The 12,786-nt window shown below is 35.2% G+C and overlaps 1 protein-coding gene across 3 annotated transcripts in view; it reads left to right on the forward strand.

The window, feature by feature from the left end:
- Manba (mannosidase beta) overlaps window positions 1-12,786 on the forward strand; it is a 143,449-nt gene that overhangs the window by 48,596 nt on the left and 82,067 nt on the right. For all 3 annotated transcript variants that reach the window (XR_007110524.1, XR_007110523.1, XM_047566735.1), the window contains exons 8-11: window positions 2,119-2,270; window positions 4,106-4,223; window positions 5,791-5,877; window positions 10,048-10,215. Coding sequence is in view for 1 of the 3 variants with exons in the window: in XM_047566735.1 (XP_047422691.1) it covers window positions 2,119-2,270; window positions 4,106-4,223; window positions 5,791-5,877; window positions 10,048-10,215 (525 nt within the window). In the remaining 2 variants the exon portion in view is untranslated. The remainder of the gene's footprint in view (window positions 1-2,118; window positions 2,271-4,105; window positions 4,224-5,790; window positions 5,878-10,047; window positions 10,216-12,786) is intronic.

The following is a 12,786-nucleotide window of genomic DNA, read 5'->3' on the forward strand; positions in this document are numbered from 1 at the left end:
CTTTGAGTTAATCTCTTACAAAGCACTTCTTCAAACCCAAAACCTCTGCTTTAGAGATAGAGTACACAGGACTGAGGATGTAGCTCAGTGGTAGAGTGCTTGCCTAGCCTGTGCAAGGCCCTGGGTTCAATCCCCAGTACCACTAAAGAAACAAAGGAAAAAACAAAATATAGCATATAGAATATACATGTATATATCCATTAGCTACCAGTTATGATGTCATCTCACATCATTGTTATGGTTTAGATATGAGGTGTACCCCAAAAACTCGTTCATGAGACAATGCAGGAAATTTAGAGGTGAAATAATTGACTTAGGAAAGCCTTAACCTAACCAGTGCATTAATCCCCTGATAGGGAATAACTGGGTAGTAACTGTAGGCAGGTGGGGTGTGGCTAAAGGAGCTGGGTCACTGGAGCTGTGTGCCTTTGGGGTATATATTTGTCCTTGGAGAATGGATCTCTCTCTTTGCTTCTTGATGTGAGGTCCTGAGCCACTTTCCTCTGCTATACCTTTTGCCATGGTGTTCTGCCTCACCTAAGCAATGGAGCCGAACTGAAATCTCTGAAACTGTGAGCCCCTAAATAAACTTTTCCTCCACTAAAATCATTCTTGTCAGGTCTTTGGTTATAGCAATGAAAAAGTTGACTAGAACAATCATCCCTAGAAAACTCCACTCACACGCAAGAAAGAGTAAGAGGGAAAAAGGCAAATAGGGTTTTAACTTTACTGTACCAATAATTTGGAGCCCCAGGACCCCTGAAAGGTCCTAAGAGACCTCACTTAAAGAACTCTTTTAGAAAGTCGAACTCACCATCAAAAAGTGGTCTCTAAAAATCATGGTGCCTTCTTTACCACCCTAGAGCAGGTATGGCAATTCCATGTCAAGATTTTCCTCATCCAGGCCATGTTCTGTGTCTTCTCATAAAGTTAATTCTGATATCTTTTGTCATGTCTTCTAAATAAGGGCAAAGGTAAGAAAGTAAAAGAATGAATGAATGTAGACACTGTCATTACATGAAATACATTTTTTTTTTAAAATTTGAGAAGTGTGTAATTTTGATTCAAGGCTAGGCTTTATTGGTGTACAGCAATGTCACTCATTCCTTGATCCATTTTATGCCTGACAAAAATAAAGATTTTGATGAGAATATCAGAACTTTTAAAAATTTTGTTACCTTTGCCTACTGGGAAAACTTGGCTAGACTGAGGAACTGTCTTCTCCTCTCCTGTAGCAATGATAGCACTGAAGTGTGTGCTCCTATGAGATCTTCTTCCAATTAATATATCCCATAGAGCTCCAGTTGAGATACCAGAGCCCTGACAAACATTGAGTTTAATGTGATAATTAGTTAGGATTAAATTGCCCATTAAATAAAGTAATGTTTGTAGTAATGTGCTATTAAGATTGGACAGTTGTTAAATTATTAAGTGCTTAGGCTTTTTTTCCCTTTGATTCCAAGATGCACATTTGGGCACATTTTAATAACACTGAAATGAGCATGTGTTTTTCAGTTGAAGATGTTTAATTGATGGTACTTTATTTTTTTCTACTTTTGTGAAGAAGCATCAGTTTTTGTTTTAATTTTGAAAAGCTGTCTTCAAATTTTCTTTTCTTCTTTTTTTTTTTCTTTTCTTTCTTTCTTTTTTTTTTTTTTTTTGGTATCAGGGATTGAACCACACATATCCCCGTCCCTTTATTGTGTTTTAGAGACAAGGTCTCACTGAGTTGCTTAGGGCCTTGTTAAATTGCTGAGGCTGGCTTTGAATTCTCGATCCTCCTGTCTCAGTCTCTCAAGCTGCTGGGATTTCAGGTGTGTGCCACCCGGCTGCTTTTTTTCTTATGTAATTATAAAATTCTATTCCATGAGGAAGATCACAATATATTTTGCTCTTTGTTTCTGTATTTTTCTCTTAAAAGAGAAAATTAAAAAAGACTAATATATTTTCTGAAAATTTTATTTCCACATTAATTGCTTTGTAGCAAATAGGAAAATTTATATTAAGATCTGCTGATTACATTAGAAATCATTTAAGAAGCATGCTTCTTTTTTTAACAAAAAACATTTTGCATATGTGTGTGATTTGATATTCAGTATTTAATTATGTTCATGACAGGTTTATTTTAGAACAGTAGAACTTATGGAAGAGCCCATAAAAGGATCTCATGGTCTAAGTTTCTACTTCAAAATTAATGAAATTCCCATATTTCTGAAAGGATCCAATTGGATCCCAGCAGATTCATTCCAGGATCGAGTAACTTCTGACTTGTAAGTATTGGCCTTCTTTTCTTGTTCCTTTTTTATTAACAGTCTCAGAAAGCTTAAGAGTTACTCATTTCTACTTTTTTTAGTCTCGGTGGAAGAACCAAGAGGTAGTACAGAATTCCAGGATGATAGAAACTTTAGAAAGGACAGATTTTTTTCAACCATGTATTTCAGTCTCCTGAGCTATAGATGGTCTTACAGCTAAACCATTTGAGACTACCATAGCCATCCATTCTTAGAAAACTATTAGGTTATTACCCTGAATAAACAAGAAAATTACAGATTCACATTTTGGGTAGTTAGTCCCAGAAAAAAAACATATTATCAAATCTAACTTTTTTTGGTCAGTTCTTCAAAGAATACCTTAAGTATTTTTGAGAATGGTTTTAAGATATAGCAATCCATACTTACCTTTTTGAGCTAAGATATATTGTTTTACTTTTACCTTAATAAAATAACTAAATCTTGGTTGGGGGACAGGGACACAAAGCTGCAGGTATGTGGGAGGAGCAAGTCTGGAGACCTGATGAACAACATGGGAAATAGAATTGGACCATTCGTGGGACTCATGATAAATGAGTATATTTTTGCTTCTCCTTGCACAAAAACAAACAAGAAAAATGGTGACTATATGAAATGATGGCTATGTTAATTTGTTTTGTTATAGTAGCCTTTTTACTCTCTATACGTATCCCATAACATCATATTGTACAACTTAAATATACAACTTATTTAAAAGAAAACCAAAGTCGTAAAAATTCTACATCTAGGAAAACACCTGGAGTGTTTTTCTGAAGATTTTTGGAATAGAACTTTAGAAGAAAGCAATATTTCCTAATCGGTTGTATAAACTATCTTCGTGATAGTGAAAATAAACTTTGTGAAACAAAAATACATTTTTTGCCTTAAGTTAAATAACAGCCCAACATGTTTGCAAATGTATAAATATGCATTGTGGTATGTTATTTGATGTTTAGAATGTAAATGTCATTAGTAACTAAATCCTAAATTTTATAATACTTACAGTAATTTCCTTTTACTCCAAAATGTGTGTATTATTTTAGATTTCATAAGACAATGAAATGCTCCTCCAGATGCAACATGGGATAATTTGCCATATCTTTTCCTTTCTCCTCCTACCGATTTGGCCTTTCTGTTCATCACAGCTGGGCCAATTTTGGTCAGCCTTCCCAGGATGTCTTCCCCAAGAGCAGAGTTCTTAGGGAGCCATCCTGTTCTTTGGTTTCCCAATTCATTCCTGAGCAGTGTTCTGGGGATGGAGGGAGGGGCCATGCACTCCAGCTGGCTGTAAAGTTCTAGATTTTCCTGAGGGTGGAGTGAAAAAGAATTGGATAAAGTAGAAAGGACATTTACTGCAGAAAGTGTTGGGCTGAAGGAATTTTTAAAAAGATAAGGGTGAGTGAGACAAAAAATATTCAAACTTTGATTAAAAAATTTTTTTTGCAATGGTGAATTGCAATATAATATAATATTGTTTGCAATATAAAATAAGCAAACTTTCTATGTTTTACACTACATTTTCTTAGGAATAAATACAAAACAAAAATTAGTTTTAAAAATAGTGTAACATTACTGAAAATACAGAAAGTAAAGATATCATCCATACTTTTTCAAAGTTTGTTTGCTTTATGTAGTTACATGTATATTACATATTATCTATAATTAAATATTTTACTTCACTTTCTTTAATTAGATTTATATCCAAGTCATTGTAATTTTCAGGTGGTTTTTCTAACAGAGATTTGAAATGTTTTTAAAATTTTTTCTTAATATTCCCAAGTGTCTAAAGAGGATTCATTTTACCGTTTCTCCTCCAGGTTATGGCTCCTTTTGCAGTCTGTTGTGGATGCTAACATGAATGTTCTCCGGGTGTGGGGAGGAGGCATTTATGAGCAGGATGAGTTCTATGAACTCTGTGATGAACTAGGAATAATGGTGAGTAGTTGATGGCATTTTGTAGATTGATAAGTTACTCTATCCTCAGTTTATCTTCCAGTGTTCTGAGTGGATGTTTATTGCTCTTTACTTTTTTTTTTGAAGTCTGGTGCAATGTTCCATTTTTTGCCAAAGGAGTACATGACATCTTGTAAACCCAGATCCATAGTTGATGGCAAATATCAGGATTATCTATTTAAAAACAATAGGTATTGTATATATTGGTTATGTCTATGTACATATATATCTATGTACATTTTCTTTGTGGTATGTAGATATACCTAATAAAATAAAATATTGAAATAATTTAAGGAGCTCTGATTGATCCCAGAGAGAAGCAAAATAATAAAAACAATGTTGTTATGGAAGTACATATCTTGCAATGGTGAAGGTTAAGCGAAGGAAATACAGTCATCCCTTGGTGTCTGTGGGTATTGATTCTAGAACCCTATGGTTGCCAAAATCCACAAATACTCCAGGTTCCATATATAAAGTAGTGGAGTATCTGTATATAACCAGTGCATATCCTCCTGTACACTTTGGCATGTCTCTGATTACTTATAATACCAAATACAATGTGGATGCTATATAAATAGTTGTTGGCTAGGGAATAAAGACAAAAACAAAAAGTCTGTACATGTTCAGTATAAGTATGATTTTTTTGTTTCTTTTTAGAACATTTTTGATTGGCAGTTGGTTGAATCCATGGATGTAGAATCCATAAATATGGAGGACCATTTTATATAGTTTTAGTTCTAATATTGCAGTTATCAGATATATAGAATATCATAGAAGAGTAGGACATAATAATAATGATAATGTTGATCATCATGATATTGATGACAATATTCTGTAATATTCACCGAGTTCCAGGCATTTGTCTAAATGCTCTGCATGTATTATTTTATTTTATCTTCATACCCATCAATAAGTAGTTGCTATATTACAGATAAGGAAACTGACACATGAAGAGGATACACACCTCTATCAAACTCAGCTGTCTGTATGTGGTGGAATCAAAGTTCTGATTAAGGCAGGTGGCTTGGAGACTGGACTTTTAACCACCACATCACACAACCTTCCTAGGAAGGTACTTCATGGTTCCACCCTTGAAGCGGGCATGTAGTAGTCCTTTTGGGCATCAAAGATTAATTCCTTTATAAGTAAAGTCTGCTATTTACTTTGGAGTATCTCTCTATATATCAAATTCTTGATGAAAATGAAAAAAGAATTAGGAATTAGGAGAACTTTGTAAAAGCTTCATTTTGTTTTCCCCCAACATGTATATTATTTCCTTTTCTGAATTCTCTTTTCATCCTCTTCTTTTCTACCCATCTAACATTTTCGCTCCTCAGGTTTCTGACAACTTTTATGGAGCTCTGGAAAGTCCTAGGTGTGCCAGTGCCTCTCCTGTGTGCCTTTTGGCACAGCCGGGCTCAAACGGTCACAGTAATCAGTCAACCTGATTTCTCATTTATGTGAAAGATAATCCCCTAAGTTCAAACTGAAGATTTTCTTTCTGTGTGATACAATTTACAGAAGTACTTTATTGCCTTTTTTTTGCTAGGTATGGCAGGATTTTATGTTTGCCTGTGCCCTTTATCCAAATGAACAGGGCTTCATGGATTCAGTGGCAGCAGAAGTTGCTCACCAGGTATGTTATTACTATTGCAAGAAGAGAGAAAATGCTTGTGTTTTAGTTTTGCCTTTCGTTAAATCTCTCCCCATTTCATTTTGTTGTTCCCTATTAAGTCCTGTGAAAAATCCGTCAGATAATTGACTCCCTAGGTAGACCACCCAGTCATGTCTTTAATACCACCTGTTTGCTGACAAGTCTCAGATTTATGCCCTGTGCTAAATTCTCTGCTGAAATGTCTACCTGTGCCTCTGATTGGAGGTTTAATGGGCATCTCAAATGTAACATGTCCAAACCAAACTTATATCACTTCCTGCAATCTTGCTTCTGCAGTTTTCCCCACCTCAGAAAATGTTGTTTTTTGAATTGCTCTGTACAAAAATTGAAAGTGATTCTTGACTCTGATTTCTTTTGTATTCCTTGTATACACACTTATATTTATATTTATAGATACAGAAATGCAAGAAATAGATACTATCTTTGTCCACTGAAAAGGCCTACAAACAGTAGCCAGCCTGGTATATTAAGTATCCTTGTATTGAAATAGTCTTCCATATGAAAGAGAAAGACTGCTGCTGGCACCATGGTATGTTCCTATAGTCCCATTTACTTGGGAGGTTGAAACAGCAGGACTGTTTGAACCCAGGAATTCAAAGCCAACTGCACAACCACAACACAGTGAGACCCTGTCTTAAAAGGAACAAAACAAAACAAAACAAAACAAACAAACAAACAAAAAATCAGAGATTGAGGAAGAGGAAGAGAAGGAAAAGAAAATTCCTTATTGTTGGACTGGGGCATAGCCCAGTGATAGAGCACTTATATACCAACCTAAAATGCTCAAGACCCTGGGTTTAATCCCCAGTATTACAAAAGACAGAGCAGAGATTCTTAGAGAAATGGCTGATTTGAGGTCTGGAACAGAAATATATTCAATTATCCTGAAATCTCTCTCTCCCTTTTTTTTAAAGACTGGTGTTTATTATAATGTCATCAACTGATAATTTCAGCCACAGATTGGGGGTTGATCAGTCACATGCTGAATATACTTATTTTTTGCAGCAGGGTCTGTTTAGAGGGTGATTATGCTTTGAAACACAGTTTACATTACTTTACCTATCTCCTAGATCTTAAGTTTCCATGTAGCTCAACTTGGCATTCTTGGCAATACAAGAAAATTCTGAATCTGAATCTGAATCATATAGCTAAGAACTAACTTGTGAATATATTATATTTTAGCAAAACATTACTGAAATATTCACTGGAGTGATCCACTGGTTTTATAAAAAATGATCACTAGACCAGGAGATCACATCTACTTTATAGAGTTTACAACACTATGCAGACATATTGAGTCTGTTTTAAAATGCTCTGCTGTATGTCAAAGGAGGAAACATTCATTTTCTCAGTAACTTCAGGTAAAGATACTATGAGTTTATTCCTGACTCAGACTTCAGCTTCTCATGTTCAATTATCTTCTAGATTTTCTTTTGCAACGGTGATATACAAAGAATAAGTATTTTGGTTTCTTCTTAAATAGTCAGCCTGCCACTGTAGGGAGTTTGATTTACCACTTGAGCTGAGATTTACCAGTCCTGTCTTTAAAGCTGGTATGATTTTACTCTTCTCATAAAACCATTTTGAAGATTAAACGACATAATATATGTAAATGGTAGAATGTTTATACTTAACTTCTCAGCCTTATACTTACTACACTAGTTCAAATTCTCATTTTTTTCTCTTCTCTACATTGGCATTTGTTTTCTAGTCAGCCTCTTTAGCATGGGTCTTTCCCAGTGTGAGTGAACACTCAGCAGAAGTGCTGGGTCATCTCTCCGACACACTTTGAGTGGTACCATACTCCTCAGAATCTTGATCTTGGTCTGTCTCGACATACAGATAACAAGGAATCTATGAAAGTCAAAAAGACTTTGAAGAGGCTTTAAGCAATCAAAAGTACGAAAAATTGAGATTCAAAAAGTATAAGAATGTCTATGGATTGAAGTCCATCCAGTGTATTAAATCTAAGTTTATAAAATGATATCTGCAGATGTATATTTGGGTGGAAAATCATAAAGAAATGCATGGAATAGCGAGAAAAATGAGAAATTATACTCCATTATATATGATGTATCAAAGTGCATTATACTGTCAGGTATAACTAATTAAAACAAATACAAACATTTTTAAAAAAATGTAAAAAATAAAGATAAATTAAAAAGAAAAAATGCATAGAAATGACTGCTGTAACACTCAAGATAAGGGTTACTCTGTCAGGAGAAAGAATCTATGAGTAGGAAGGGGTATGTGGAGGGCCTCTGGGGGAGAGGTCTCTGCTTGGTCTGGGGAAAAACCTTTCTAAATCCTCAAGTCTAGATTAGGACACCCTCATTTTCCCTTGGCGATTCACACACATTTGTTTAGGGATTTGTCACCCCTGTAAAGCTGTCATTCCCTGAGGCCTATGGCTGGCTTTCCTCTACATTCCCTCTCCATGGCAGGATTATTCATTGAATGGGTAGATGGATGGATGGATGCATGCATGAGTAACTTTTAAAATTTTAATTATAGTTACACAAGCTATAATATCGATGCACCTTCAATTCTTTTGGTTTTAGGCAGAGTTTGTTAAAATTTTAAGGTAAAACTTACCATTAAACTCTAAGTCAGTGGAAGGGTGTGTGTGTCACAGAATCATGGATGCTTTTTGCCTCTTCAGGATTTTTATTTGTGTTTTCATCAGCATCATAAGCCTGCCTGCCACAGTCTGATAGCAACTCTCACTTTCCTGGGTATGTACCTTTGCAAAAACAGGAAATGCTGTACTGTTTACAAAGTACTACAAAGCTTTTCATTTTTTTAAAAAAATGAAGCACATCTCTTTAATACACACTTAGGCTGCTCTGTTTCATTTATCTGAGTTTTGTAGCTTCTTGCTGTAGTAGTCTATTACAGTGAAAGAGAAGGTTTTATATCAATAAGGTAATAGTGTCAAAACATGTTCCTGAAGAATTTCTCTTGACCATCGAGTCTGTCATTCTCAAAGACATTGAAGTGCCCACCTATGCTGGGGCAGAGGGCCCAGTATGTCAGAAGACAGAGGCATGCTCATGTCTGGATCCTCTGCCTTAACTTAGGGCTTGCCCCGGTGAGCCCATCTCCTGCTGGCTCCTCTGCTCCCAACTGGCAGGGTTTTCAGACAGATTCTCTGACTTCTCCTTTTGTATTCAGTATATTCAGTAGCTTATTAAATCTTAGTTGTTTTCTTGATACATGACATTGAGAGCTCTTTCAGGAGACATTCTCTACTCTGTTTTCCTTTAGAGTTTTCCATCTGCTTGTCTTTTACTTCCCAAATCCCTCTAGTACTCACTTGCTTTGTATAACCTTCTCTAGTTCTCCTTCTGGTTTTCTTAACTTAAAAAATTATTTTTTATTGTATAAATTTATGGGTAACAATACGATAATTTGATAAATGTATGCAGGGTGTAATGATCAAAATGGGGTGGTTAGCATGTCCATTTCCTTTAACCTTTAAAATGTTTTTTTATTAACATAATAATTGTACATATTTATGGGACATAGTGTGATATCTCAATCCATGTGTACAATATATACTGATCAAATCAGGGTAATGAACATTTCCATCTCCTCAGCATTACTTTGTGTTTATAGGCTGAGTTCCTCTCCTGGTTATTTGTAAGAGACAGCAGGGGAACCTCCGTCCCTCTTGCAGGGGTAGCGCTTGGTCTTCTTCATTTGTTTCTTCACACAAACCTTTAGCTTGCTTCTGAGAACTAACCTCAGAATAATAACCTCACATAATGTAATGTGTCCTGCTTTTTGTGATTCTTGGAATTTTTTTGTGGCAATTCAGATAATGATCAGGTCGATTTCTTTATCTGCCTGCTTTTAAAAAAAGGGATTATATTTTCTTCAGTTTTTGTACAGCAGAGAAAAAGGACCCTACCTTATCAGTGTGTGCTAAATCTAGATACAAAGAATCTCAGAGAATTCTTAAAATGTCTTCCTGCAACTAACATAACTGACAGTTTTTTAATGAATTCTTTGGCTCACATAAGAATTTGTGTGCCAAAATGCAGTAACTATAATTTTGTGAATAATTACAGCTCTGAGTTTTTTTATGTTAAATATTTGAAAATTGTTTTAAGTTTTCTTAAATTTCAGGTCAGGAGACTGAAGTCTCATCCCTCTATCATAGTATGGAGTGGCAATAATGAAAATGAAGAAGCACTGATGATGAACTGGTTTGGTATAAAACTAGTTGATCTGCCAGTCTACATAAAAGACTATGTGGCACTCTATGTGTCAAACATCAGAGAGGTCGTCTTTTCAGTAAGTAGTGGCTTTAAATGCAGTAGAATTTAAGAACTTTTTAAAAAAAATGGATGTTTGAATGTCGGTACAATATGTTTTATGCCCCTTTTTAGGGCAGTCCTCAGTAGTATAATTTGAAAACGGAATATTTCATTGTAATTTTGGAGCATATGAAAAATTTGTGGATTGCATATAGACTTCTTTGAGGATGAACTTGTCTATGGAACCCTCCACATGTGCCCTGTAGGGTGTTTGCAAGTTGCAGGTGGTTGGGGTTGGGGACGTAGCTCAGTGGTAGAGAGTGCTTGCCTAGTGAGTGTGGGTCCCTGAGTTTGGCACTGCCCCAAAACAAATGAACAAAACTCTGACACATTTCTGTTTGCACAGACTTTTTGGAGTCTATTTATGGATCCATACAGGTTTAGAATCTCTAGATTAGATGATTTATTGACATACCGGCTCTAAAATTTTATAATCACAAATGTTAACATAGAATTTGGTATATGTCATATATGAATATGTTGGTATGTGATTTAAGGGGTACAGAGAGAGGCGAGGTCTGGTTCCCAATCTCATCTTTGAGCCCTTCCTCTATGATGGTTCTATTTAGACTGCTGTTTGTCTAATAGTCATATTATATAGGCATATGTTAATAGAAGTTGACCTTCTTTGTGGGAGGAGGAAATAGTTTTTTTTTTTTCAGGAATGCTTTTAAGAGTTTTTTTTTCTTAAAAAAATCTTTAATGTTTAACATGTGATTCAATAACCTGGTTGCCTTTACAATTTTTTTATCTGTAATTATAATATATCCTGAAGCAATTTGAAAAAGTGGTATGTTTTTAAAAATGGTATATGATATTAGCATCTAAATATGCCCAGTTGATGACACTATCTCATTTAGGCTAAGAAATTTATGTGAGCACATATGAAAAACATAGGTTCAAATTTACGGTTTACCTGGTATATTAAATCATGTGTCATGAAGAACTTTTCTATTCCCAGCAGCTCGGGAGACTGAGGCGGGAGGATTGAGAGTTCAAAGCTAGCATCAGCAAAAAACGAGGGGCTAAGCAACTCAGTGAGACCCTGTCTCTAAATAAAAAATACAAAATAGAGTACAAAATGGGACTGGGTATGTGGCTAAGTGGTTGAGTGCCCCTGAGTTCAATCCCCAGTAGCCCTCTAAAAAGAACTTTTCTGTTCACAAAATGTGATGGTTTAAGTTTTTTTTTTTTTTTTTTTTGGTTTTGTTTTAAATGGACACAATACCTTTATTTTATTTATTTATTTTTATTTATTATTTTATTTTTTTATTTTTATCTGAGGATCGAACCCAGTCCCTCACACATGTGAGATGAGTGCTCTACCACTGAGCCACAACCCTAGCCCAGGTATAAGTTTTAATTGATATATTTAAAAAAATTTTTTTTTAGTTGTTGATAGACCTTTATTTTATTCATTTATTAATATGTGGTGCTCAGAATTGAGCTCAGTGCCTCACATATGCTAGGCAAGCACTCTACCATTGAGCCACAACCCCAGTCCTTTTAATTGATATTTGTAGACCATTAATTTTATGATCTTTTTACTCACAGTATTGGTATTGTGTTTTTCATATCTGATAGATATAAGAAATGGATCTTATTGTACAGTGATTAAGCATTAATACTCAGAATTCTCTCTAGGTCACTTATTGTCTTGGAAAACGTGCTTAATCTCTTTTATTTATGAAGTTGAGTTAGAAAGAGGGACTAACTCTTAAAGAGTTGTTATGTGAATTAAGTAGATAATGAATGGAAGGTACACAACCCAGACTCTGGCATATGGTAACATTTTTATTAAGAACAATTTTAGTTATCATCATCCTTGTTTGTTTTACTCAACAAGTTAGGGCTTCATGTACTTACACTTTTTTCCCCCCTGCAGTACTGGGGGTTGAATCTAGGGTCTTGCACATTTGAGGCATGTACTTTACCACTGAGCTACATGTCCAGTTCGATACCTACACATTTTATTTATTTAGAATTGTTTTTTAGTTGTAGGTGGGCATAATACTTTAATTTTATTTATTTATTTATTTATTTGGGGTGCTGGGGATCAAACCCAGGGCCTTGTGCTTACAAAGCAAGCACTCTACCGACTGAGCTATCTCCCCAGCCCCTTTATTTATTTTTATGTGGTGCTGAGGATTGAACCCAGTGCTAGGCAAGCACTCTACCACTGAGCCACAACCCCAGCCCCAAATCTAAATTGTTGATTTTACAAAAATGAGCTTCTGTGTGCCTCCTTTTCACCTCTGAAATGGGAATATGATGCCTTTCCCAAAAGGACCAACTTATCTTAAAATGAGTTGTGAGTCATAATGGATATTTGAAAACTTCTTTGAAGATGGACAGAACTAAATGCTTACATAGTAATTACTGTTTTTATTTTTATCAAACATAAGGCATTTAAGAAAAAGTTCCATAAAGGACTCATTTACACTCTAATTGTAATGGTTAGTTTCCTATTTCACTTCACACGTTCTTTTCATGCTTGCTCCCTTTACCTTATGGTTTCTTGTGGTCTAAGTAAGCATTTGAGATCATG

Source organism: Sciurus carolinensis, chromosome 10 (assembly GCF_902686445.1).
Source record: "Sciurus carolinensis chromosome 10, mSciCar1.2, whole genome shotgun sequence".
Lineage (NCBI taxonomy): Eukaryota > Metazoa > Chordata > Mammalia > Rodentia > Sciuridae > Sciurus > Sciurus carolinensis.